The following is a 27,863-nucleotide window of genomic DNA, read 5'->3' on the forward strand; positions in this document are numbered from 1 at the left end:
CAAGGGACCTGTAAAGAGGGCTGTTAATGGGGAAAACGTGGACCCCATCATCTTTCTTCTTCCTCTGTCAGGGGGGGATCAGGTCCCGGCCTCTTTCTCCAAGGGGCTGCCCTTGGCAAAGTGAGAGCCAGGTCCCTCAATCTCTCTTATGAAATTACTCGAGGGGGAGGGCGAAGGTGGTGAAGGTGGCCGACTCCAGACGCGTTAGCACAAGGCACTGACCCCCGTGTGTGACGACACCAGGACAGCAGATTGCAGCCCAGGGCCCGGCTTCTGGGGCCTCCTGGCCCTGAGGCCCTTGTTAGAAGCCTCAGGGCAAGTTTCCAGAACTCAGGACAAAGGTAGACACCAGGGTGGAGCCCCACTTTGGAGGGTGTTTTGGCAGCATCCTCTGACCTTACAGTGTGTCAGGGCGGGTGGAAGGTGTGGGTGAGGGGAGTTGGGGTGTCCAAAGCCAGCTGTGGGAGGCCACGTCACACTTGACTCCCCTCCTGTGTTCATCCTCGTAACACGTTTCTTGGACAGATCCTTTGAGGTCTCTCCTCTGGGCTTCCTTGTGCACTGGCTTTGGCCTCTCTGAGCTGTGACTCGCTTGTCTGGGAAGCGATGGGGTGGAGGAGGTTGGATAATAAGTCATACTTCACCCAGTCATCAGAATACTACTCAGGCATTAAAGACCATGAAGGAGATCTCTGTGTTCTGACATGAGAAGATGGCTACAATCAATCATTAAGTGGAAAAAAGGAAGTTGCATAGTAGAATTTATGGTCTGATCACATTTCAGTAAAATGAATTCATACTTATGGTAGTATGTGCATAGAAAAATGTATCTGCATGTAGATATTCCAGTGTTAAGAGGTTTTCTCTGGCGGTGGGAGGGGATTATAGTTCTGTAACATCAGTGTCCGGAGGCTGCATGGGGCCCATGTGCTTCTAGTTTCCTGCTCTTGAACACAGCCCGCCTCCCTGGGACTAGGCAGACACCCACCCAGCAAGCCCCAGAGCATAAGCCCCGGACAATTTCCACGTCCCTCGAAGGAGGTGGAGGTTTGAAGGAGATAAGAATCTCAGCATGGTGGCACTGGAAGGCACTGGGGGACAGTATGAAGCCCCATTTTTACCTGTGAGGGGACTAACCTTTAGGGACAGAAGGAATCAGTGGTAGTGATGTGTCTTCCGGCCTCAGGGTGAGGGAGGGCGCTTCCACTGCACCTTCCACACGGTCTGGTCTGGTCTGGTCTTCCTTTCATCATCAGTTAACTGTGGAGATCATGGCAAGGAAGATCGTGCTGATTGGCTCACACCAGCTCTTCTCTATCATCTGTTAAGATGATGACCCCCAGTACTAGAAAAGGACTTAAGAATATCCTGTGCTGGAACAGTCCCTGAAAATAAAGCTGCCACTTTTCTACACTTAGCAAAATTACCGTACATGCTGGGATAAGCAAGAGAAAGTCAGAACTTGATGTTTTTGGACACATTCAACTCTCAGTTACCTGCACTAGCAGAAGTGCTACCTTGGAAGTGATTTACAGGCCTGGTTCCGAGTGGGCTGCACTGCGTTCTGTTGCAGATTTACTGGAGCTCTGCACAAGTGGATGCCATGATGGTGGGGCCCTGAGGTGAGGGAGCTAAGGAAAGCAGAGACTGGATGGGCTGGAGACCAGAGGGGGAGGACATTGCCTATACAGAGCCCCTCCTGCCCCAGTCAAGTCTCTAGGAGTCCTTGGCAGTGTGTGTAGTGGTTGAGACCAGTGGCTCAGGGGCCATAGTGCTGGGTTCAAATCCCCGCCTCCTGCACTTTCTCAGGTCTGTGCCTCTGCATAAGGGGGATGATAGCACCTACCTCACAGTGGTGTCAGGATGTAAGCCCTTGCTAACTGGTAAAGAGCTGTGGCTGTTTACTGCAGCTGGAGAGAAAGCAGAAAGAAGCTGTTCTCCCGTGGGCTTGGCGGGGGTCGCCGAGTTCGTTGCATTCTGCCCCTGACTCTTGTCTCCCTCGGTTTCAGGTGGGATGGTCCGTGGAGCCGGACCCAGGATGCTCCCGGGGTGTGGATGACCAGCCGCCCAGCCCCGCACGGCCCAGGCCCGGATGCCGCGCCCTTGTCTCCTGACCCGGGGACCCCGCCCGTCGCGGGACTGAGCTTCCAGAAGCCGCCGAGCGAGCGGCGACGGCGCAGGGACCCGGGGGAAGGGGCTCGGCGCCGGCGGGAAACATTTTCCCCCAGCGGCTCGGCAAGATGACCAGCCTGTTCCGCCGGAGCGGCGGGGGCGGCGGCGGGGGCGGCGGCTCGGCGGCGGCGCGCGGGGCTGGGGGCAGCGCGGCCGCCTCGCAGGAGCTCAACAACAGCCGGCCCGCCCGCCAGGTGCGCCGCCTCGAGTTCAACCAGGCCATGGACGACTTCAAGACCATGTTCCCCAACATGGATTACGACATCATCGAGTGCGTGCTGCGTGCCAACAGCGGCGCCGTGGACGCCACCATCGACCAGCTGCTGCAGATGAACCTGGAGGCGGGTGGCGGCAGCGTCTACGAGGACAGCTCGGACTCGGAGGACAGCATCCCCCCGGAGGTAGGGGCACGGCCCCGATAATTCCCAGGAGCTCCAACAACTGTTTGAACCTGTTAGAGGACTTGGGTTATACTCCTGTCTGGGTTCTACCTAGCAAGCAGCCTTATTTCTCCCAGGGAAACGTACCCAAGTCAGCCCGTGGCCTTATTTTATGGGCAAAATTCATGCGGTCACTAAACAAACACTGAGCACTACTCCAGGGCTGTGCCAGGCACGGTACTAGACCCTGGGTCAGGGGTCATCAGAATGAAGGAGCCTGTTCAAAATGTAGACACCTAGCCCCCACCCGAACGTCCCGAACCCCACTTCCGGGCTGGAGCTGTCTGGTCTGTATTTTTTGAACCTCCAGGTACCTGCTAAGGCCAAGTCAGAGTTTCTGTCCCCACAGAGTTCACAGTCCAGAGAGGACTAGAGGCAGGTGTCAGGCAATGGCAGCCCGGAGGGGTGAGTGCTAGGATGGGAGAAATGGAAGCAACAGAGAGGAAGGGATGGCTTCCCAGAGGAAGAGTGAAGAGTGAGGGAAAGGTGTGTGGGCAGAGGGGACAGCTTGTGCAAAGGCTCGGAGGTGAAATAGAGCAGGAATGTTAGGGATCTGGCAGCAGGACCTTCTGTGAGGATCCTAGAGTGCGCAGAGACCAGGAGGCCTTGCGGTTGAGAAGGAGTGTGGTGTGTTCTGGAGCGTAGGGACCCGTGGAGGAGAGCTTGCAAGTTCAGTTCCTCTGACCGAGGCGCGAGCGATACCCAAGCAGTTCCCTCCTCTCTCCAGGAAGGTGGCTGAGGGCGAAGGGACCGCCCCACTGCATCAAGGCCCACTTGCTGGGTGTGACCAGGCCTCCTCGGCCCCTCCAAGAGCTCAGTAGATATCTGAGCCCCTAGTCTCAGCAGGACGTGCAGTGCTGGGTGAAGAAGGGGCACTCAGAGTCTTTCAAGAAGAGGGTCACTGCCCACAGGGGCATCTGGGACATGCAGCCATGGATAGGACGGAAGGACCCAGCAGATCGGATTCAGCTCTGCTCTTCACTGAGTCCCAGCCTGGGCCAGGCACCATCCTACATGCTTTAGGTGATCATCTCTTCGAATCTCATAAACTTTGTGAAGTGGCGTTATTATTACCCCCGTTTACAGTGGGAAACCTAGACCCAGATGTGGCCTCAGAGTCCTTCTCAACACAGCCCTGCAGGTGGCTCTTCTCCCTTCATCAGAGGCATCCTGTAGGGCAAAGCCCGCTTGCTCTTCCTCCTCTAGGGCTGCTGCCTGGGAGTTCTCTCTCCGGATGGAGGAGAAGCCCTGTGGGCAACGGCATCTGGCTCATCCCTGTGTCACGCGCAGCACCCGGGACAGTCACTGCACATAGCAGGCACTCGGGGAGTGTTTGTTGAATGAATGAATGTTGCTGCTGTCTTTGCGCAGCTTTCTTTAGTCTCTTTCCCCGGGAGAGCACTCCTTGGCTCTGCCTGGATTAGCCAGTGGAGGGAGTTTTGGAAAAACCAGATCTTCTTTGTGAAAGGGAGGTGTGTGTATGTGTGTGCAGGTACATCCTTTAAGTGTGAGCTGGAAGGAAAGTTCTCTGCAAACGCTGACCCCCTTCCACAGTCTCATTTGTTCTGACAGTCTGGCAGGTAGGATCATATTTCCTTCTCTGTTCATGGCACCCACAGCCCTGTGACCCTCCGCAAAGCTTGCCTGATGCCCTAGATGGGCCTGCACTGTGTGCGCTTCTGTTTTCCCAAGAATCTTGCTTTCCGGATTGAGCCCCTTCTCAGCACCCCTCCTTGGCTGTTTCCCCAACCCCCCATCTTTGGAGCTCTGCGTGGGCCCATCGGCAGGCGGTTCCTGAGCCAGCGGCAAGTGCTGCGGAAAATTTATGAGCAGCAGCTGGGATGACAATAACTGCTGACTGAAAAAGCCCCCTCTCTGGGGGCTGATGGATGGTGGGCTGGCCCGAGGGGTATCCTTGCCACAGAGAAATATCTCCTGTCAGATAAATGGCCCAGACCTTGGCCCCCAGAGCACCTGGCAGGCATCCATCACCCACATGGAGTTAAGCCAGGAAGCCACAGAACCAAAAACTTCAGCACCTTTAGAGCCAGAAGAACAGCCTCACGGTGGCTGGTGGGGGAGGGGGAGGGGGCGGGGCGGGGTGGGGGGGGCGGAGTCCAGAGACATGGCTGGGGTTACTTCTCCCTGGAGACTGGGGATCAGCCTTTCCGGAGCGTGCCTGGCCTGCTGTCTGCCTCCTTGGCGTTTCCTCATTCTGCTCCAGGAGCCTCTGATGAGCGTCTGGCTCTTGTAGCCCCAGGAGGCCGCGCTGAGGCAGGAGCGGCTGAGAGGGGAGGAAGCCCCCCTGCGCGGCTGTGGAGGCCCGATCTCTCTGAGCCCGAGGGGGGGCTGCTATGGGCCCCAGTCAGAGGAACCCCAAGCGGCTTCCTTCTGGGAGCAATTCCTACTGAGGCTTCCCCTCCTCGCCCATCTCACCGGCTTCGGGGGGACAGTCCAAGCCAGCCACTGAGTGGGAGGGGCTCGGCCTACAAGCCCCAGCGTGGAACCCTGTCCCTTAGAGCACTTGTGTGCCGGGCACTGGAGGTTGTGCAAGTGTGTGTCAGTGAGCAGGGCTGGAGTTGACAGTGTTCTCTCTTTTTCTTGTGGAAATTTGGGGTAAGGAGAGCAGTGGCCCGAAAAGCAGCTGCATTCTTCTTTCTCTGCAAAAGCATCTGTTTAAGTACTTTCTGCCTCAAAGGAAAGAACGTTAGTGCATTCCAGAGCAGGAGGCCTCCTTGGGTCAGGCTGGCTGTCCGTGTACAAAGCGTGGCAGTGTGTGTGTGTGTGTGTGTGTGTGTGTGTGTGTGCGCGCGCGCGCGCGCACGTGCGCGCTCACTCACCCACCTGCCCACCCGCCGTGGTGTCCCTTTGAGACTGGGTGCCTGGGCATGGCTGGGCTCGGGCAGAGATGTGCAGAGGCATCTTAGCAGTGATTTCTGCAAATTCACTTGGGGTTCAAATTTTGGGCCAATTGACAGCCTCTGAGCCCTTCCCACATTCTTTGGTCTTGGAGGAGATGGGCACAGAGCTGGAGAGGACGGCGCGGGGGTGGGGTTGTGTGACCTGGGCTCTCCAGGTTGATGGCTTCTTCCTGCTCCAGACTCCTTTGCAGAAGGGTTCAGGTCAGTCCATATGGCAGGAAGCCTGGCCCTTGCCCAGCCTTGGCTTCTCCTGCCCCTTTCTTTGGCTCCTGGATGAGGAGAGGAGGCCAAGAAAGAGCCTGGGCTCTCCCTTTGCTGCTATCTCCCTGAGAATCCAACCTGGGTGTGCAGGCGTTGTGTCTGAAGGAGGCACTCTTGCTGTAGGGACCACATCTAAGTTAAAGACTCAGTTGTAGAAACAGTGTGTGGCTCTTGCCATGTTAATCGGTCAGCCTGGGCCTCAGTTTCCTCATCTGTAAAATGGGGGTAATGACCCACAGCCTACTTTGCCCAGTTGTTTGAGCTTCAGGTGACATAATCGATGTGGAAGTACTTTGAGAGAGGGTAGGAATGATGTTAAAGTTATTTACCAAAAGTAACACAGGGACAGAAGAGTCCACGAGCCACAAATATGCAGCTCGGTGAAGTTTCATCAGCACCTGGATCAAGAAATATCAACAGAGCCTGGAATCCCCCTTGTGACCCTTCTCAGCCTTCCCCACCCCCAGAGGTCACACTGCTCCAACTGCAATCCCTGTAAATTTGTTTTGCCCGTTTTTTACCCCCACGTGTTTATTTATTTATTTGGTTGCGCCGGGTCTTAGTCACGACAGGCAGGCTCCTTAGTTGCGGCTCGCCGGCTCCTTAGTCGCGGCTCGCCGGCTCCTTAGTCGCGGCTCGCCGGCTCCTTAGTTGTTGCCTGCGAGCTCTTAGTTGTGGCATGCATGTGGGATCTAGATCAAACCCAGGCCCCCTGCATTGGGAGCGCGGAGTCCTGACCACGGTGCCACCAGGGAAGCCCCATGTTTTGCCTGGTTTTGAACCTTACCTGGATGGCTAATGCTGCATGGAGCTTCCCTCTGGGGAGAAGAGCTTTCACGTCTGCTGTGTATGTTGGAATCGTGGGCTCAGAAGTAGCCCATGTGCTGAGCGTTAGTACAGGAAGCCAAACGGTTTTGCAGAGTGCTGGTTATATCACTTTACACTCCCACTAGCAGCAGCAGAGTTCCCTTACTACACATCCTCGCCCACACTTGATTTTGTCTAAATGTTATTTAAATTCAAGGAAGGATTGTTAATATTTCTTTCTTTGTCGTCTCTGATACAGATTTTGGAAAGGACCTTGGAACCTGATAGCTCTGACGAGGAACCCCCGCCTGTGTACTCCCCTCCAGCCTACCACATGCACATGTTCGACAGGCCTTACCCTCTGGCTCCCCCCACTCCACCTCCCCGGTAAGAATCCATCTCCTCTCAGAACACAAGGCAATGGGGAAGGGGATCAGGGTTTGGGATTGAGTACAAACACAGAGGGAAACTTGACTGGACCCTTCGGTATACTGTTCCACCAGGAACAGGCTTCTACTGCAGCAACAGGCATTTTAGCTGGATACCAAAGAGGACTTTCAAACTGTAAGGATTGCAAGAGCAGACATCCACTAAATTCCTACTCCAGACTAGATGCTATGCTGAACACTGGACAGGACATAGAGATAAACGATGCTCAGCCTTTGCTTTCTGGGAGATGCAGATTGGGGATGACAGACGCGTGGAATGTGTACTGACACTTCCCCTCCTGAGCCCATGGCAAACATTACTAACTGATCACTGTGTTCTTTCCTGCTAAGTTGAGACAGAACCTGAGAATCCTCCTCAAAACAGCACTCCCAGACAGTCATCAGTAATGGATGGAATGGATATCTATTTGCTATCCCTGTTCTAGGGACGTTGTGGGGATTTTTAAGCAATGGGAGCAAGTAAGTCTCTTTTTCCGGGGTAATTCGATAATTGGAAGCAGAAGAGTTAGGTCCCTGGAGACTTCGTCCAGATCAGGGACTCTGTAATTTGGAAGTTTAAAATGAAGCTGGTTGCCAGCTGGGTCCCTGGGTCTCTGAAGTGCTTGTTTTTCTCGGCTCTGTGTTTGAAGAGGGCCGTTGGAGCCCAGGTGCCTCTTTGTCCTGGAGCTGCTGGTCCTGAGAAGAACTCAGGCCTGGGGTGGGGAGGGGTGTGGGGACATGACAGGACAGGGAACTTGTTCCAGTGGATCTTCCCTTCTGGGGGTCTTGGGAGCCCCAGACAGTGGTGGTGGAGAACTCAGTGATCATACAGGTATAGATAATAATAACACCTACCATTACTAAGTGCCCTTCAAATGCCTGAAACTGACAACGTTCTTTACCTGCGCCATCGCATTCAAACCATCTAACAATTTGTGAGGTAGGCACTGTTGTCATCCTCATTTTACAGATGAGGAAACTGAGCCTCAGAGAGGTTTCATAACTTCCCTAAGACTACAGAGCTGGGATTTGAACCCAGGTCATTTCTGACTCCAAAGCCAACAAATGCTCTTCCCTGCTGTGTCCTGTCATCCCCCTAATGAGAAAAACCTCTGTGATTTCAGCTCAGGGAGCTGATAGAGGCCTAGAAAGTTATGGGGGGAGGAGGAAGCATTGTTTCGACTCAGGGACGGGAGCAGAGCTGAGGTCCTCCATCACAAGTGATACCAGAGGCTGTAATGGGGCAAAGCAGGGGGTAAGTGGATAGGTCTGGGTGAGATCTTGGCAGGACTTGCAGCCCAGGATGGGTCATGATGCCCAGGGCTAAATGATTTTCCTTTGACGTTTTTTTAATATCCCAGGATGCTTTTGCAAAAAATTCAGTTTCTATTAGGCAGAATAGTTCTACCTATTTTTCAGAAGGTAAGACTGAGCCCATAAGAGACAGAATCCCATTGTAAGCCTGGCATGGATATCCTGGCCGCATCCTCCCTCCCCTCCTCTGTGCATGGTGGGGTGAAGTAGGGCAGGGGTAGTGTAGCCCAGTGATGGGAGCCCCAGTTGGGGGCAAAATGACCTCAGCACTAGACCAAGGCTCAGGAGGTCTTGCTCATACCTTTGGACAAGTTACTGCCCTTGCCTCAGGTTCAGGGGCCTTACCCGGAAATGAAGGCTTTGCTGGCCTGGGGGTGGATCCAGGGAAGAGAACTTAGTTGTGAGGTCGGACAGAGGCAGAGTGCTCCCCCACCCTGCCTCCTTTAGCTGCCTAACTGTGATTCTTGAGGTGCCTTTGGCTACTGCTTAACTTCTCTGAGCTTCATTTGCCTCATCTGTGAAATGGGAATACTAATCCCCACCTCAGCACTCCTGTGAGGGTTGAATGAGGCATTGTGGGGGGGGCCCTTAGCACAGTGCCGGGTATGAATCAGACCTGTCACCAGTGCTTTACTGCTCCCTCCTGCCCCTGGCTGCACAGTGGGCCTCTGAGGTCAGCTCTGACAGTGAACATTGAGACCAGGGGTAAGGCTGCCCTCAGAGGCCAGCGCTCCGAAGAGGCAGGGCCAACCTCTGAGCACGTGCCCCTTTGCCCCAGGTTGGCCCTGCTAGGCCCAGATCCACCCCCAGCCCATTTCCAGGGCCTCATTCCGTCTCTCCATCCAGGACGTGCATTTCCAGCATTATGGAGTCACCTGATACAGAGATGAATACAGCCCCGCTTTGACCTCCCAAGGAGATCAGGGACTGGGGGAGGCGGAGACGCGCGGCAGGGTACAGGGAAGGCAGCCTAGAGGAACTGATGTCCCAGCAGTTAGCTGGTAAAGCGGAGGACAGTAGGGCGTTCCAGGCAGAGGAAACCACGTGCAAGGGCCTGGAGGCAGGAAAGGGGGCACCATCTGAGGGAACTCCAGGGAGTATGGAATGTCTGGGTGAGGCTGGAGGGGTGAGAAGATCGTGGAAGCCCTTGGGGGTCCTCCAAGGAGCTTTGACCTTATCCTCCAGCCAGGGGTTTAAGCTGGAGAGTGACGGGGTGAGGTTAGTGTTTTAGGAATCTCTCTCTGGCTGCTGGGGCCAATCAGATTTGAGTGGGGGGGTTGGGGGCAGGAATAGCCTGGCTCCCTTCTGCCACCTCCAGTCTCTGGGGTGCCTTTGAGAGTGAAGATGAAGAGGGTTTGGGAGCTGGCCCTGCTGGGGCACAGAGGGGCAGGCTGATCCCAGGGGAGCGTGCCTGGAATGCCAGGATTCCTGGGCCCAGGTTTTAGCAGGACGATCTGTGTGTTCCAGGACAGGCCTGACCCCATCAGGGCCTCAGTGTCTAGTCTTTACCAAAAATCTTGCCTGGAAGGCTTGTTGCTGAAATCCTTCTGGGCTCTGATATCCTTTGGGTAGGCCTGGGGGTCTTATGGGGCATGCAGTTCTAGTTCTGGGGTCCAGAGAGTCCCCCCCAGCCTTCTCTCTCCTTCCCCTCGCCCAGCCTGTCCTTTCCTGAATGAATGACAGGCTCTGAAGCCCAGAGGCACCCCTCCTCACAGGCCACCTGCTGTTCTTCCATTGAAATTACAGCCTTGGAAGTTTTTTATTTGCCTCTCAGCTCATTTCTGACATTCCTTTCTGACCACAGTGGAGTTGCCTGGGCCGCCCGTACTCAGTGTCCCCCTGGCTCTCACAGCTGTGGGCTGACCTCATCTCAGCCGGTGCCAGGGCAGGGGGCTGGGCCTGCCCCTCCTCCAGGACCGCGAGCCCAGCAGCGAGGGACACTCAGCCTTCTACTCCTCGTCCCCCCTCCTGACTTGGGTTCTCAGTAACAAATGGCTAGAGGGGTCCAGCTGCAACTCCGGGGCTCTCTCTCCATGGCTTTCTTGGGTAGCTGTGGGTGTGACTGAGTTGGGGTGGGCACCCATGTCCCAGATGAAGACCCCGAAGCTGGAGGAAGGGTGCCGGGGTCGACCAAAGAAGGTCCTCGAGTCCCAGAGGGATGGGGTATCCACCCCCTTGACTATCTGGCCCTTGGAGAAAAATGAAGCCGCCAACAGTGGTAGGAGGTGGATGAGTGATGGAGGAGGAAAGGCGCCCAGGAATGGGAGTCCCGGGCCGTAAGGCAGGCTCTTCTCTGGACCATCCCCGCATCTGTACAGTGAGAGGTGCCCGGGGTTCCTTGGCTCCTGTCTGAGTGCTGAGCTCCCACCAGGCATTTAGCGGCTTGTTATCCCGTCTGCTGCCACCCCCGCCCTTCCCCCTGGGCCCGCCAGGCCACCCGCCCAAAATAGAAAAAGAAAGGAAGTTATTTCCATAGTCAGGGGCAGCCCGGAAAAGCTCCCCTCCAGTGAGGGGGCGGGCGGGATTCCTGGAGCTCGAGACCAAATCAGAGCCAGACCCGAGAGAGAGTGGCTCCCGGCCCTCGGCTGCCTTCTCTGTGTGTTATTTCCCTGATTCAGCAGAACACGTGTCCTGCGGTTGCCACGCTGCAGGCTGCCGAGGAGCTGTGGGGAGCTCCTGGCCAGGCCCCAGGCCGCCCTCAGGCCAGGACGGACGGGAGGCTGGGGGTCAGGGAGGCCACGTGCCAGGGTCTCCTTCCTCTCCTCTCCGCCTCGCTGTTGGCCTCCGCCTTGGCCCAGGGGAGCGGTTCCCCAGCGCCACTTGGAACAAAGACCCTTCCAATCCCACACCTCCATGTGCCTTTTCAGCACGTTGTTCGAGACAGCCTCCCGAGGGGCTCCCACGCACTTGGGCAGGGAGACAGCAGCTTGTAGGAGACTGAGCCCCAGAGGGGACAGGGTCTCACCCAGGACCACGTGGCTGGCTTGTGGCTGCGCCAGAACTGGAGCCTAGATCCACTTACCTTCTAGGGATCCTGCTGTCCTCATGTCCCCCGACCCTAGCAAACCAGCACTGGGGCGGGCTGGGCTGCTGGCGGCTCTGTGTCTGTTCACTCGGAGCACGCCTGGCACTCAGCAGCCAGGAGGAGCTCGCGTCATGCTAGGTGCTAGGGATAGAAGCGTGAAGGGCCATGACTGCCACATCCATGTCAAAATCCACAACACGCGATATGTGCGCCGGCAACACAGAGCTCTCTAGGCCCAGAGGCCTTGAGGGCGCTGAGCAGTGGAACATCCAGTGCAGCGGAGCCCAGGCCCAGAGGCTGGGGGTCAGCCGAAGCCTGGTTGAGAAGGGGAGCTAGCGTGCTGGGCCTTTGTGCTAGAGGCAGCAGAGGCCACGGGAGGCTCTGGAGCAGCAGTGCCAGTCTGAGCAAGATCTTGGTGTGATGGGCCAGGACACCTGTGTTTGGGCCTGACTCTTCCCTCCTCCTCGTCACCTCTCACCCCGCAGCATCGACGTGCTGGGCTCCGCGCCCCCTTCCGGCCAGAGGCGCTATCGGAACTGGAACCCCCCACTGCTAGGCAACCTCCCCGAAGACTTTCTCCGCATCCTGCCCCAGCAGCTGGACAGCATACAGGTAACGGAGGATTCCCCCGCCCCTGGCCTGTGCAGCAGCTCTGCTTGCCCACACCGTTCATGCCAGCCAGTGTCACTCCCTGCTGTTTAAGCCCAGGCTGAGCTGTTTCTGTTGCCCTGGGTTTGTAGGGAAAGAACACTGAACCAAAAGCCTCATTTCCTGTCTGGGCCTGGAAGTTTCCTCTTCCGCCCAGGAAGGTGACAGCCCTGGGGACGCTCCCTGGCTGCGGCCATCACCCCAGGCTGGAGGGAGGTGGGCAGGGGCAGGGGGTGGGGAACTGTCAACGGCAGAGGTGCTTCTCCCCAGAGGCTGGCCCTCTGCAAGGGGTCTCCCCTGAGACAGCTTAGACAGGGAGAGCTTTGAGTTTGGGGACCCTGAGCAGTTCGCAGATCACTCTTCCGGACTATTCAGGTTTTGATGAAGGAAGGTGGGGGGGGGCGTCCAAGGTGGAGGAGGTGGGGAGTAGTTTTTAAGCCCTTGCTGCTTCCTCAGCAGAGAGGGCTCTGGCCTGTGAAGTTAGATAGGAGGTGCTGGCCGCAGGGTGCGGCCACGGCATCCTGGGAAGGACACGTGTACCCCCAGGTGCGCGTGGATATCTGTGCAGCGTGCGTCCTTGTGAGTAGGCGGTCCACATGCTCGCTCCCCTCCTCAGGCTACCTCCAGGGGCTCCAAGCCTGCGATCACGGAGGGAGGCCGGCCCCTCACGGCCGGGCCCGGACCCCGGGACCAGGAGAACCGCTGGAAGCAATACCTGGAGGACGAGAGGATCGCGCTCTTCCTGCAGAACGAGGAGTTCATGAAGGAGCTGCAGCGCAACCGCGACTTCCTCCTTGCCCTGGAGAGAGGTGGTGCCCCGGGTGGGGCGCTGCGGCCGCTGCTCCACGGCTAAGGAGGGGCTGATGCTGGCTTTAGCCTTGGAGCTCGGGGTGGCCTCTGTGCTGTTGAGTTATCCTGGTGGGAGCCCCAGAAGTCTGCCAACAGGGACCTGAGTCACCAGCCACCGCTTCCCTCCTCTGGAACTCAGAGAGAGAGAGGGGTGCCCCTCCCTTGCTCCCCTGCCTGTCTGCTCTGTGCCAGGCACTGGCTTCGGCACCATATGTCTGGGGCTCCAGGAATAGAGTGATTGGGTCCGTGGGTGCCTCCCTGAGCAGAGGACATTTGAGCAGGGGCTCTTGAGTTTTTTGGGTGTTTGAGTTGTCCTTGGGCCCAGCACTCTACTGGCCCCAGCCTGGCTGCCTTCCCCCTTCAGGGTGGGAGTGTTTGATGGGGGTACAGCGAGGGGCCTGTGGGAGAGGGGTGTGGGTGTGTGCGCGTGTGTGTGTCTGACTGTGTTTTGGGGGAGGGAGCACGGTGTGCAGGGAGAAGTCTGGCCTGAGACAGAGGAGGCCCAAGGCTGGACCCAGCTCTGCATTAAAGGTGCTGGGGGTCTCGGGGTCTTTCCTTTTTTGTTTGCGGTACGCGGGCCTCTCACTGTTGTGGCCCCTCCCGTTGCGGAGCACAGGCTCCGGACACGCAGGCTCAGCGGCCGTGGCTCACGGGCCCAGCCGCTCTGCGGCATGCGGGATCCTCCCGGACCGGGGCACGAACCCGCGTCCCCTGCATCAGCAGGCGGACTCTTAACCACTGCGCCACCAGGGAAGCCCGGGGTCTTTCCTTTTAAATGAAGGGCTGGACTGTCTGACTTCCCAGGGTCCTTCTCATTTTGACATTCTGACACTGCAGGTTGTCAGGGCAGTCGTTTCTGTATCTTTGAGAGTTCTGGTTCTTTGAGAGCCCGTAGGCGTCGTGTGTGCATGTGTGTGTGTGTGTGTGATTCTGGGGGTTTGGCCTCTAACAACCTCCTGCATCTCAGCGCAGGCTGCCCCTGGGTGGGAGCTAACTTCCCCGACCAGAATGTGGTCCTTTTCCAGATCGATTGAAATACGAGTCCCAGAAATCTACATCCAGCAGCGTAGCTGTGGGAAATGACTTTGACTTTCCCGCTCCTGTCCCAGGTAACCTTGCCTTCCTAAGAGAGAGGCCTGGAGGGTGTAGGGGGCTCACACCCCAGCTGTGGTTTGCGTATTTGGAGTTTGGGGGTAGGCTGAGGAAGCAGGCTTGTGGGGAGGTTTCTCCCTCTTCTCCGTGCTCTCCGAGAGGGAGATGGCCCCTCCATTCAGCAGCCCCGGGTTCTTACCAACCCAGCGGCTGCTGCAACCCACACCCGGGATTGGCCAATGGACTGGCTGAACTCCTTGGAGGTGCCTGGAGCACGGGCAAGAAGGGGACACACCACACCACGTAATGTCCCACGGGGTGTCGGGCTTGGGGTGGCAAGGGACTCAGAGACTGGGTCACTGCCCGGGGGGAGCTTATGGTTTTACTGGGAACAAACACTGGAGATGCGTCCGAGAAACAGGCAGAAGAAGCAGCAAGGCTGAAGACATGCTTGTTAATTACGGCAAAAACATGTTGGCGCGGAAGGGCAGGATCAATCTGGGAAGAGTTCATTCGTTCATTCATTCATTCAGTACCTGGGGAGTATCTGCCACAGGCCAGGCTCTGCCTTAGTGTTGGAGGAATAGAACTGGAAGCTTCACGTCCAAGGTGGTGAGAAGCAAGAATTGCCTCAGTGGCTGAAGGAGGGCCAGGGGTGGACAGCAGGCTGCTGGGCTGCACGGACGAGGGTCAGGCTGGAGCTGGGGACACTCTGAAGGTCCCGGTTCCATCCTCGACATCTGGACTCTGCCTGTGTGTGTGCACAGTGGCCCCTGGTCAGCCAGTGCCCACCACACACACACACACAGGCTGCCCGCCTCAGAGGAAGAATCCGCATCTCTTGCCCGAAACAGAGCTTACATCGCGTGGTAGAATGGGGGAGGGGGGCAGAAGGATGGGGAGCTCAGCTGATCCCAGCTTGAAGAGAGAAAATCCTGTCGAACTGATTCATAAGCGACAGGCTGGGAGCTTAGGTCCCACCAGATACGCATCTGGGGGTTTAACAGCAGCCTCTTGTCCTTGATCCCAAATTAACCATAGACACCGGGACCGCTGAGGTGGATCAGGATGACTCACAGGGACTTAGCAGGCAAGGTGACTCGGGATTAGCGTGGGAGCTTTAGAAGGGCAGAGAGGGACCCAAGTGGGTGCCGAGTGAACGGGGAGACTCGGCACACCACGTCAGGATGCAGGCAGGCTGGCCACGTGCTGGTGAATGTGTGACAGCCTGTCGGGGTGCAGGGGAAGCCCCAGTGCTTAGCATCTGGTAGCTTCCATGGTGTAAACACTCCCATCGTGGCTGATTTCAAGCTACCAAAGGGCCTTCACGGAATGCAGCGTGGTCAGAGGAACAGACACTTGGGAGCCTGTGGGAGCCGGCCCTCCACACATACAGACCAGACCCCTGACCCTTTTTACAGAAAAGGGGAGAGTGAGGCTTGGGTGGGGAAAGAAATGCTCCTTGAACCCTGGTGTCCTCCTTGCTATAAGCTCCCTCCTGGTTAGGGCAGAAGCCTGCTCTTTGCTCCCTTCCTCAAGTGGAAGGGTGGGGCTGAGCCCCTGTCCTGTGGGGACAGCCCTGACCCCCCTCCCCGGGCCTTGGGCAGCCACTGGCCCTCAGAGGTGTCTTCCCCCTTCCAGGAACCAGCGACAACAACCCCGCTGCGTCTGAAGATGCCTTATTCAGGGACAAGTTGAAACACATGGGAAAATGTGAGTCCAGCATACGCCCCCTCCCCGGCTCTTCTAAGACCGGCCTGTGGCCTCCTGGGAGGGAGGGAGCCACCCGGAATTTTAATGCAGCTGACTCTTGGTGAACCAAAGTGACATTTTAATCACGGGCTGGCTCCCTCAGCTTTCCTGCCGCACTTCCCTGTGCAACTGAGTCTGGATACAAATTAAGTTTTAAATCCTCTTGGGCCATCTGTCTGCAGAAAAATAATAATGTGCTGGACACCGCGCCCCCCTGCCCCCCGCCGTTTTAGAGTTCACAGTCTCTGTGGCTTGAGGGGGCTTGGCCAGGCTGGGCCTGAGTGGGGAGGCCCAAGCTAAGTCCACGTTCCGTGGGTGGGCGGTCCACCGGCTCAGTGGCCCCTTCCCACGAAGTCCTGCCAGCTGGGTCCCGCCTTCCCCTCCACCCCACCCCCCAGACACACAACCATGCGTGAATGAGGCTGCCATCCTTTCAGGCTCCATTTCAGAGAAAATCTCGGATTAGTCATGGAAATCCCAGAACCAACCCTGGAGGTGGAGAGGGGAGAAGGGGAGGTGGCAGGAAGAAAGCCAAGATGTGAAGCCGTCTGTCACAGCTGGGGAAGGAGGAATACCCGGATCTCAGCTGCTGGCTGCGGTCCCTGGCCAGGCTCTCGGTGGCCTGTGCTGCCTCTGCCGGCCGACCCAGGATGGCAGCCTCACTCCGCCAGGGCACCAGCCTGACCCTGGTCTGCGATTGCTGTCACCTCTTCCCTCCCCCACCAGCCTGCCCCCCTGCCCCAGTCCTGGGGGGCAGCTACCTGCTGCTCTCACTGCGGCTCACAGGTCTCTCTGCCCCTAGCCACCCGGAGGAAGCTGTTTGAACTGGCCAGGGCCTTCTCGGAGAAGACCAAGATGAGGAAGTCAAAGAGGAAACACTTGTTGAAGCATCAGTCGTATCCTTTCCAGCCTGGCACCGGGTGGCAGCGGTGGGTGCTAAGGGTGCTGAAAACCCTGGGCTGGACTCCCTGAGGCTGAACCCTCCCCCGGAGTGGGACCGGGCCACGTGACTCTCCCCTCTCCCACCCTGGGCCCTGCTGCCAGCCTGGCGCTGCCCTCTCTCTCTCTTTTTTTTTTTTTTTTTTCCGGTACACTGGCCTCTCACTGTTGTGGCTTCTCCCGTCGTGGAGCACAGGCTCCGGATGCGCAGGCTCAGCGGCCATGGCTCACAGGCCCAGCTGCTCCGCGGCATGTGGGATCTTCCCGGACCGGGGCACGAACCCATGTCCCCTGCATCGGCAGGCGGACTCTCAACCACTGTGCCACCAGGGAAGCCCTGACCTGTCTTTGACACCAGTGTTGACTCCCATCACCAGGCATGGGGAACAGGCCAGTGTAGGCCCCTGTAGGCTCAGAAGCTGTCCTACCACTTTTTAACTTTTTGTCTGGGGTAATCTGCGTCTTGAGAGAAAACTTCGTCCTTCCATGGAAATCAGCAAACCTTTTCCTAATTTCTTTTTTTTTTATATATAAATTTATTAATTTTATTCATTTTTGGCTGCGTTGGGTCTTCGTTGCTGCATGCAGGTTTTTCTCTAGTTGTGGAGAGCGGGGGCCACTCTTCGTTGTGGTGTGCGGGCTTCTCACTGCGGTGGCTTCTCTCGTTGCAGAGCACAGGCTCTAGGCGCACAGGCTTCAGTAGTTGTGGCTCGCGGGCTCCAGAGCGCAGGCTCAGCAGTTATGGCGCACGGGCTTAGCTGCCCCACGGCATGTGGGATCTTCCTGGACCAGGGCCCGAACCCGTGTCCCCTGCTTTGGCAGGCGGATTCTTAACCACTGCGCCACCAGGGAAACCCCCCTAATTTCTTAAGTTGAATTGATCCACAGACCTTTCCACCTCCTCAATTCATGTGTTGGCCCTGCCTTCTCACTCTTAGTTCCTCCAGTAAAAATATGGTTTTCCACAATTTTACCCAGACTTCCATCCATGCTTGTCAAACAGGGCCCAGGATATTATTATAGAAGCTGAGCAGCCAAAGGAGAACAGGGAGGAAGTTCCTTCTCTGTCCCCAGAGATGGGAGCTGGGGGAGAGAGTCAGCGCCTGGCTGCTCAGTTGACCCCAAGAAAAGGAGCCTGCAGGAGGTATTGGGGAGTTTGGGGGGATAAGGCTGGTGCGGTGAAGGCCTCCTGAGCTTGGGGCGGGGGTAGAAGTCCAGGGACAGGGAGTGCCCACCCACCCCTGGGACAGTTTTCCTGAATGGCCCGGCAGACTGGGGGCTGCGGCATCAACAGCCAATCTCCTGGACGACGTGGAGGGCCACACTTGTGGTGAGGCGGGGAGTGCAGGGAAGTCGGGGCTCTGAGTTGCCTGTGTTGGGTGGTCCTCCAAGAGGAGGGCCTGGGTGTTTCACAGGTGAACCCAGACTGTAAAGGAGGGGACACCGAACCTGGGGGACATATCAGGGTTGGTGGGCAGGCGACCCAAGGAAATGGGTCCCCCTCGTGACTTGGTCCATATCTCCTCTCCCTTCCACTCCTGAAAAGGGGCCCAGCCACATCTCCACCTAAATCTTTACCTGGAGCACAAAGCACCGAGTGCTGTTTCTGGGGAATATTCTCTGGGGTGTGAGGGGACAGACAAGCCCACCCACATGGAAGGGCCTCCCCTTGAGAGCCACGCGCTGGGCAGTTTCAGTGTCTGGGGCCCAGAGGCCTTCCAGCGTTCATTCAGTCCCTCCCAAAGGCGTGTGGGCCAGCAGACACTGCCTCAGACCTTCCAAGGCCCACAGCTGAACCCCTGATCCTCAGGCCTCAGAGCAGAGGAGCCCTTTGGTGCTCAGGAGACATCCAGAAACAAGGGCTAGAAGGGCCTTGGAGGTCATCTGGACAGTCCAACTTCCCCATCTCATTTTATAGATGAGGAAACTGAGGGAAGAACTTGTCCAAGGCCTCAGAGCTCATCGATAGAGACAGAGCAGCAGCCAGGGGTCCTAACCCCGCACCGTGCCCAGTTGCCCCTCACCAGACCCGCGCATCGCTCCCGGGGATCAGCGTGTGCCCCGGCAAACAAGGGTGAAGAGAGTTGGCTCAGCTGTCTTGCCCAGCCTGGGAGACGTGTCTGAGTGAGGCCCTGCAGGGTGGAGGGTGAGGTGCTTTCCTCTGCTTTTCAGACGAAGACTTCCGGGGAAGGCGACAGGAGGTGCCCAAGGTGGAGGAAGCACTAAGGGAAGGACAGTAAGAGGTAAGGTGCAGGACTGCCCTGCCCCACACCCCAGAGGGTGGTCTTCCCCGTGGTCCAGAGGCATCAGGCTCAGGCAACTAGATGGCGCAGGTCGGGGGTTTTTTCCCTTGTTACGGCAGGGGGGCGTGTGCATGGGGGAACTAGTGTTTTGCGTTATTTATTCATTTGACAGAAGATAATCACACCTATGCCAGATGCTAGGAACAGGAAGAGAAAAACCAGCTTTGACCTTGAATAGTTTACAACACAGTTGAGAAGAGAGTCCAGGATACACACAGCACACTAATTTAAGAAAAACTGAGATGGCCTCACCTGGCCACGTCCACACACAACTCTGCCATTGCCTCGGGTTTTGGTGGTGGGGAAGATGAGGGAACGGCCCCTCTCAAGACAGCTCTGTTTCTGGCTGGAGCCATGGGCCTCCAGGCTGCTTTTCCTCCTCTATCCCAGTTCCTCCCTGGGGAAGAAACAGGGAGTGTCAACACCTCCTCCAGGGCTCAGGGGAACCTGTCCCTCTTCCAGCCCCTCCCCCATCAGGAAGCTGCCTGCTCACCCTGCCCCCAGCCGCTGTCCTGGTCCCAGGGGTCAGCTATCTACAGGGCTTTTTTTTTTTTTGCGGTACGCGGGCCTCTCACTGTCGTGGCCTCTCCCGTTGCGGAGCACAGGCTCCGGACGCGCAGGCTCAGCGGCCATGGCTCACGGGCCCAGCCGCTCCGCGGCATGTGGGATCCTCCCGGACCGGAGCACGAACCCATGTCCCCTGCATCGGCAGGCGGACTCTCAACCGCTGCGCCACCAGGGAAGCCCTACAGGGCTTTCTTGAGCTCACGGTGTGGCAGGTATGGCCCTGTTTCAGGCTATGGAGAAATACTTGCTAGCCTCAGGGTAACTGTAGTGGAGGGGAGAGACCAGGGTGGGGAGGACACAGCCAGGAAGAGTACAGGCGCCCTCTCCCCTCAGCCTGGGCGGCTGGCCTTCACGTCACCTCTAGTTGACTCGCCACCCTTCCAGACCTCTTCTGTTCTCTCAGGCTCTCCTCACCCATGTTGCCGCACCCAGGCTTCCCAGGTATCCGGAATGCTGAAATAAAGCCCGCCGAGGGGAGGACCCCCGCCTCCCGTGCAGTGTCGCTACCACTTCCTGCCCACTGGTCCCCCGGGAAACGTGCTGGCCCAAAGCCACCCCTTATCAGGACCTTCCTCATAATTTCTTTCTTTCCTGAATCTTCCAGCTTTTCCCTTTCCTTCCTCAGGTCTACATCCTCCTCGTCCCATCTTAAAAACCAAGAGTCCTCAATATTTTCCATCATCACCCAGTTTGCAGAAACGTGCATCCTCCTTCACCCATTGCCAGCTGGCACCCCCACCCCCACCCCCAGACTGACTCAGGGTCACCTGCCAGGTCCTGGGCCTTTTCCTGTTCTGCATCCTCTGGTGCTGTCTCTGCACACCATGCCTGTCGTCTCCCCTGAAACTGCCCTCCCTTGGCTCCTGTGGCCCCAGGAATCCTGGATCCCCTTTCTCTCTGCCTTTGATTCTCTGTGAGCTTTTGGGCTCCCGTGGCTCCTTCCACTCCCGCAATCCCAGCTCTCCCCGTAGCTCTGGGCTTGACCCTCTTCAAAGTCTCCTTACTCCCTCTCCCTAGCGGTGCCGCCAGCCTCTCTTACAGCATCAGCAATACTTCTGTGCAGTTGGTTCCCAAATCCGAATCTCCCTCTTAGTTCTCCAAATCCACTCCACGGCCCCAGCTGTGCCCACGATGGTCTTTCTAGCCCTGGCTGTCAACTCACTGAAAGCTAGACAGTCCCACTTCCGATTTCCCCGGTTCGTTTCTCTTCTTATTCCTCGCATCACTGCCCTGGCAGACTCTCATCGCCTGGTTAACAGCTGCTGGTCTCTTCACTGCCCCTGCTCTGTTTACCCATCACCAGGACACCACTACAGTTCCATTTCTCCCTTGCTCTCTGAACGGGTCTTCCGAGCGAAGGCTCCTCAGCTTGGTGTGGGGGTCCCACCAAATTCTGATCCCATTTTACTTTTCTGCCCCTACAGGTGCCCTTGGTGTAGCTCAGCTGGGCTACCGCTGTATCACAGAACAGGCCAGGCACCCAGGCACACCTCTCAGCCCTTCACAGACAGCTGCTTCACCCCACCCGCCCCACTCCATCTCTAGCTGCCAGAGTCCCTGCTGTTTTGCAAGTTGGAATGTTTCTAGGAGCTTGGATTGCTGGGTGTGACCGCAGGCAGGGTTCCAAGGCTGACATAGAGTCCCTGGGGGAAGGAGAAGCCTCCTGTCTTTAGAAACTTCTGCCCAGAACCATCTCTCCAGGAACCAGTGGTGAGGAAAGACCCCTGGACTCCACTGAAAAAGACTTCTCCCATCCCTTTTTCCTGCCAGATGTAGCAGTTTCTCCTCGCCGGAGACCATCTGACCCGGTAGAGGCAGCCACAGAGCAAACCGGCCCTCCGCTGAAGAGCCCAGCTGCAGCCGGACGGATGGTGCTTGAGTTCTGAGGCCCAGTGGTTCTCCAGCCACAGTCCAGCCCAGCCACTGCCACTGCCACTGCCACTTCCCAAGGGACTGAGAACTTCGGAGTTGCATGCTGTGATTGGAGGAAGGGCCTGAGGGTGGAGGCAGCAGCCAACCACAGTCCCTTTCGTAGCCAGGCTGTTCTGTGGGGAACGAGTGGAAATGTAGGATCTAACCCCTCTTCTTAAAAAAAAAAAAAAAACCACCCAGAAAACTGGCAAAGGTTGGAGTACCCAGAAGGGGAGGATGATCCTACCAGAGGCTCGTTGGCCTGAAGGTGGAGCCCCTGCCCCCCTCTTGTCCTGGTCTCTCCTGTCGGGCCACAGACACTGCCTGATCCCATACCCCCATCCGCAGCTCCCTTCTGGGCACCTAGGGTCCTTTATTCCCATGGCCTTCTGCATCTCAGTCTTTCCCCAGGGGTGCTGGTCCTTGGCACTCCCCTGCACGGAGCTCTGGGTGAGAAAGCCCTGGGCAGTCACTCAGGCCCGCTCTGAGGAGTGATGGGCCACCACAGAGAGGTATCTGCTGAGTACCCTGCCTGGGCCCCTCGGGCTGCCTCTGTTAGGGGCTGGCAAGGGCCCCCAGCAGGGATGGGGAGGCTGGCCACCCCGGAGCTGGCGGATTCTAGCTAGGCAGGGGTAGTGTTTACTCTGACAGAAGACAAAAGTCAGTCCTGGATGGGATCCTGTAGTCCCACGACAGTGGGGGCTCCAGGGGCTCTGACTCCCCAGTTGGACTAGAAGTTCTGCTGTCATTAAGGGTGGGCAGCGGCCAGTTCTTTAGTCACCCTGAGAAGGTGCAGGACTGAGGGGCAAGAAGGAGAGGCTGCCAGCCGGGCCAGAGCCTCTGGGGCAGAAGGGCTTGCTGGGTGCCCCTTGCCAAGAGTGAGAAGGCAAATGGCCAGGAGGAAAACAAGGGTCCTACGAACCTGACCCGGCACCAACCACTGCCAACGGGAGTGAGGGAGGGAGGGAGGGAGGGGCAGCCGGGCTTCCGTGGCCCGGCTGGAGGCGGGAAGGCGCCGACCTCGGGAGAACCGGGGAGCCGGGCAGGCACGGGGCTAGGGCCCGAGCGGGGAGCCAGCCCAGCGGCGCGGCGGTGAGGCGTTGGGGGCGGGCGCCAAGCCTGGCGGGGCTTGGTGACCCTAAGCCACCTCGAGATAGTGAGGGCGTGGCGGGCTCCCCGCGGTGCCGGAGGGGGACCCTGGCCCGGCTCAGCCTCCCGAGCGAGTGCGGAAGTGCTGCCGCCCTCCAATCCCCACCGCCCCCCAAGGGCTCCTGATGACCGGGCACAGAAGAGGGGGAGCGCCAGTCGCCCCCCACCCCCCACCCCCCGTCCGTGTGTGTGGCTTTGTCAGTTTTTTTGTTTTTGTTTTTTCTCCTGCGTGTGGGTTTTATCTTGGAGCAGTTTCATAGGAATTCGTGTAATAAAGACTTGGTGTTCTCTTGGTGCTCTGACGTGGCGGCGCGTGGGCTGACCCTCCTCTTCGCCTCCCCCTCCCCCCTGCACCCCGCGCCCGTGGGCCGCCTGCCTGGCCCACCCGCAGTGCCCGCGGGGCCCCGGGGCTCGGCATCCCCGCAGCGCCCCTCAGGTGGCCCCTGTGCCGCACCGCAGCCTCGCCCACCTGCTGGCGCTGCCCGCCTTCCTGTTTGCCTGGGAAAGTAAACCGCTTGCTGGCAGGCCAGGGAAACAGCAGTCTGTTGCGAGCGCTCCAGCCGGTCACCTTCCTAAATAAACAGAAAGCTGCCAGAATAACGTCTCGCCTGGAGCTGCGGGGATGTGTAGTGTCAGGCTTCAGAGGGCCCGCAGACATCTTCCAGTTCAAACCCCTCTCGCTTTCCCTACTCCCAGGCTTCGGTGAACCACCTCCCGCGCCAGGGAGCTCACTGCCAGAGGAGGAGGCTGGTGCCCTTTTCAGACAGGGCGGTTTTCAAGGTTAAAAAGTTCTTCCTGGTGTTGAGCTGTGGGCCTCCTTGTGGCTTCAACCCACACAACTTATTTCTGGGCTCCGAGTCACCCAGGCCAAGTCACTGCTTTTCCTCTGATGCCATGATTTTTTGTTTGTTTTTAGTATTTATTTGTTTATTTTATCATTTACTTGGCTGCACCGGGTCTTAGTCACGGCACGCGGGATCTTCGTGGTGGCATGAGGGATCTTTAGTTGCGGCGTGTGAACTCTTAGTTGCAGCATGTGGGATCTAGTTCCCTGACCGGGGATCGAAGCTGGGCCCCTTGCATTGGGAGCATGGAGTCTTAGCCACTGGACCGCCAGGGAAGTCCCCCCGTCCCCATGCCATGTTTGAGTTCAGTGGCCTTTCTCCTGGATAAACAATGCAGTTCTTCCTGCCTCCCCTACAAAAATGTTCTGCCCCCACGCCTGCCCTGCCCCTAGCCCAGGTAGACCCAGGTGGGCTTGTAAATTGACGTACCTGGACAGCTGGCGATGCTCCAGACCTGGTGTCTGGACCTCAGCAGCCCAAGATTATCCTCTCATCCCTGCTCTGTGCATTCTTTACTGATAGCTGTTGATCAGTGTAAATCCCCCCGCCGCCAGCATAGCACCAGCGCCTGGGACCTTGTTAGAAATGCCAGTTCTCAACCCCACCCCAAACTGAGTCAGAAACTCTGGGGGTGCAGCCCAGCAGTCTGTGCTTCTGATATGCACTAAAGTTTGGGAGCCATGGTGTTAGGTCAGTACCTAGTACTGGCTGCAGAGTAGAATTACCAGAGTAGTTTAAAAAATCTTGATGCTCAGTACCCTACACCAAGTAAATCAGCAGTTATAGGTTGGTTTCTTTGAAAGCGCCTCAGGTAACTCAAGTTCACACTCAAGTTTGCAATCAGGTTTGCGGACCAGCACGCTAAGCAGTCTGTTAGGTGTTTCATATTAGCCCAATTAATCTTGCCCAATAATGGCCACTTTACAGATGATGCAATGACAATTCAGAAAGGTTAAGTAACTTACCTAAGAGCTAGCAAGGTGTGAAGTAAGAAAAGGGGCCAGGGCTGCCTGACTTCAAAACCTGTGCTCCGCCCTCCATCCAGACCTCCTGAATCCGAACTTGGGGTGTATTTGAACAAGGCTTCCAGATGATTCTGATACGTTTGAGAACCACAGTTCTACTACCTTGCTACTCAAAGTCTGGTCTGCAGACCAGCAGCATCTCTATCATCCGGGAGCTTGTTAGAAACAGAATTCCCAGCTCTGCTCCAGACCTACTGAACCAGAATGTGCATTTTAAAGAACTCCTCAGTTGTCTTCTGTGCCCAGTAAGGCTTGAGAAACACTGGTTCTCAAACTTCCTGCACACTGGAATCATCTCTGTTGTTTGGTCCCATTCCCAGAGATTCTGGTTTCATTGATTCGGGATTTAGCCTGGGAATCAGATTGTACAAGCTCCTCGTGTGATTCTAATGTGCGGCAAAGTTTGAGCACACTCACTATTACGCCTATTAGTGTAGATGAGGCTGAAGGTGATTGGAGCCAGAGAGGGGGCTGTAGGGAAAGAAGGCAAAGAAAGCTTACCAGGTCCAACAGGAGTACAGAAGAGGAAGCCCCTGCTCCATGATGAGTCCCTCCCAGTCGAACAGTGTGTAGAGGACCCAGGAAGGAGTCGGGCTGGGTCAGGTGACTGCCTCAGCCACCCAGCCTCACACCATGCTCATCTGCAAGTCCTGGGCTCTTGGTATCCACAACGTGATACTTGTAGATTCATCTTCTGCAAAAATGCTGAGCTGGGCTATCTGGAGTCTGGTCCAGCCAATGCCCCTCCCCCTTTGTATGCTTTGGTGTCCTCGGGGCTCAGTCCCAGCTTGCGAGGAGCTCATGGGGCTGGGGAATGCTGTGCCCGGAAGAACTGGCCTGGTTATTACCATGCTGGGGTCTCAACCCTCCCTCTGTTCTCCTGAAGCAACTGGTAAGGGGTTGAGGTTGGAGGAAACACAGGAGAACTTGGTTTGAAGCAGGCAGGTAAGGTGTGGGACGATGATGCTGAGAGCTGCTTATCAGTGCTTACTGTATGTCAGTCATTTTTCTGGGGTGCTTTACAAACATTATTTTATCCCACAACTATTATATGAAATCAGTATTTATACTCCCATTTCCCAGATCAGGAAACTGAGCCCCAGAGATGTTAAGGTCCTTACTCAGTATCACCGTCAGTAAGTGATAGTGCCTGAATTTGAACCCAGGCAGCTGAACTCCAGAGCTGGTGCCTAAACACTAAGCTATATATTGGGGTGGCGGGAACAGGTGATAAGACTTAGAACCCCTGCATAAATGCAATTTGTAGAGCACGGAAAGGTCCACCTGCTTAAAAACATCTTCAACAGCATGCCCGGAAGTCACCTATTAGCATTCTTTATCTGATTTTTAAAACAATCTTAGCATTTCCATTAGATGGCAAATATGCTGCTGAGAGCCACACATGAACCTCTTTTGCCCATTATCACAGCATAGATTAATATTCGTTGGATTAATTGGCTAGACCAGCTGGAGAAAGATTTGGAAGTTTCTGGAGTTGATGGTGGGGTGAGGGGGTGGGTTGGGGTGTTGAAGGGGGCTGTGTAGATCTACTGCCACCTGGTGGCGATCTCTCAGAAGCGGCAGTTGCTGGTCACCGAGGGGCCCAAACACCATGTTCCCAGAAGGAAGACCCGAGCACCTGTGTGGCCTGAAGCCAGACGAGGAAGTTTACTCTGTTCACATGGTCTTCTGTTTGGTAAAATTTGCAAAGCAAGGATATTTTTGTACCATTTTCTTAAAAGGGCCATTGAGATTACATAAGCTTCAGGCCCCACAAAACCAGCATCTACCTGGCCTGTCATTTCTATAAAGAGTCAGAGTCCTTTATCAGGCCAGGAGGATTATTCCAGGGACTCTGCAGGGAGGAGTTGTGAAGCTCAGTACAAACTCAGCACGAGCCTGTCTTGCTCTGACCTTGCCATTCAGAGCGTGGTCTGTGGATACGGTAACCAACTGTTCTGGTTTTCCAGGACTGAGTGGTTTCCTCGGATGTGGGGATGTGGAACTTTCAATGCTAAAACCAGGAAAGTCCGTGGCAAACTTGGGTGAGTCGATTACTGTATCTGCAGACCAGCAGTATTGGCGTCAGCCTGAAAGTTTTTTTTGGAAATGCAGTTTCAGGCCTCACCCCAGAACTACTGGGTCAGAATCTGCATTTTCCAAGAACCCCATGACCTTCAGGTACACATTAAAGATGGAGGGCTCTGCCTCCCCCAAGAAAAGAGGGGCCTACCCCAGCCCCGAAATGTGTGCCTGCAAGGGTCTCATCTTCTGCTGGGAAAACTCCACAGCGTGGTTCCCACTGGACTTTAATTCTGATAACGAAAGGCCAGACCTAGCTGGCTCCTGTTTCCACAGTGATACAGACCACCCAGGGCAGGTAGGCACAAAGTGCTTCTCTCTCCTCTGCCTGAACTGGATTCTCCTTGGGGGCAAGGCTGCTGTTTGCTGAAGAAATGAATGGGCAGCCATGTGAAAATGCCTTGAGGGAATTCCCTGGTGGTCCAGTGGATAGGTCTCCACATTTTCGCTGCTGAGGGCTTGCGTTCAATCCCTGAAAAAAGAAAGAAAGAAAGAAAAAAAGGGAAGGAAGGAAGGAAGAAAGAAAGAAAATGCCTTGAAAATTGTTAGATGAGATTTAATTGTAGGTGTGATTGAATACATTGTGATCTGTTGCTCTTGGGCATGGAATGGTCAGAAATTGTTATCATCATTACTCCTATTTATTGAGCAATTACTATACACCAGGCACAGTTTTGAGCACTCTACAAGTATTAACCCACTGGTAATAACTACACTTGTTAACCCACTGGTTAACTATAGGTGTTAACAAGGCTATGTGGTGGGTGCTATGATGATGCCCATTTCACAGAAGACAAGCTGAGGCTCAGAGGTTTATAAAAAGGGATCTATCCTATCAGTGAGGCACAGAGGACAGCCAGAACGGGAAGTGACCAGGGGCCTGATAGGCTGGAGGATTGCTTCCATTCAACCACAGCTTTCTCCCTATGGGTGTATCCAGGGAAGGCCTCCAGGAAGGAGGGCAGCAAAGGAGGGCTGAGGTCACTGCATCCTCATTTGCTCTAACTTGGTTTTATTTCTCCGTGCTGTTCAACTGGAAAATTCTTTCTATGAGCCAGCTCTGGGCCAAGCACCAGGCTGGGTGTGGGGAGGCAGAGATAAGAGTCCTGGTTGCTGCCTCAAAGAGGCCCAGCTAGACAGACTCAGACAAGCAGACAGTTACAACGCCAGGCCCGCAAAGTGAGAGAGAGAAGGTGAGGGAGCAAGCAGGTCCCAGGGGCACATCCATGCGGTCTGGCTGAGTGTGTGCTGGGGCTGAAGCGCCTTCCCGCCTGACTGTTGAAAGGAAGTGGAGGTGTGGGCCTCCAAGGAGGGAGGGTCTGGGCCAGGAGAC

General features: G+C 56.4%; 1 protein-coding gene across 6 annotated transcripts in view; it reads left to right on the top strand.

The window, feature by feature from the left end:
• The window catches only part of CUEDC1 (CUE domain containing 1), a 76,602-nt gene extending 53,730 nt beyond the window's left edge, over positions 1-22,872 (top strand). For all 6 annotated transcript variants that reach the window (XM_060290655.2, XM_030881662.3, XM_060290658.2 and 3 more), the window contains 10 exons: positions 2,010-2,573; positions 6,861-6,988; positions 11,854-11,980; positions 12,633-12,825; positions 13,891-13,974; positions 15,599-15,670; positions 16,512-16,605; positions 17,920-17,978; positions 18,821-18,891; positions 21,289-22,872. In XM_060290655.2, coding sequence (XP_060146638.1) covers positions 2,241-2,573; positions 6,861-6,988; positions 11,854-11,980; positions 12,633-12,825; positions 13,891-13,974; positions 15,599-15,670; positions 16,512-16,605; positions 17,920-17,978; positions 18,821-18,888 — 1,158 coding nt within the window. In that variant the 5' untranslated portion in view covers positions 2,010-2,240 and the 3' untranslated portion in view covers positions 18,889-18,891; positions 21,289-22,872. The remainder of the gene's footprint in view (positions 1-2,009; positions 2,574-6,860; positions 6,989-11,853; positions 11,981-12,632; positions 12,826-13,890; positions 13,975-15,598; positions 15,671-16,511; positions 16,606-17,919; positions 17,979-18,820; positions 18,892-21,288) is intronic.
• Positions 22,873-27,863: the final 4,991 nt, after the last annotated feature.

Source organism: Globicephala melas, chromosome 20, assembly GCF_963455315.2.
Source record: "Globicephala melas chromosome 20, mGloMel1.2, whole genome shotgun sequence".
In the NCBI taxonomy this organism is placed as follows: domain Eukaryota; kingdom Metazoa; phylum Chordata; class Mammalia; order Artiodactyla; family Delphinidae; genus Globicephala; species Globicephala melas.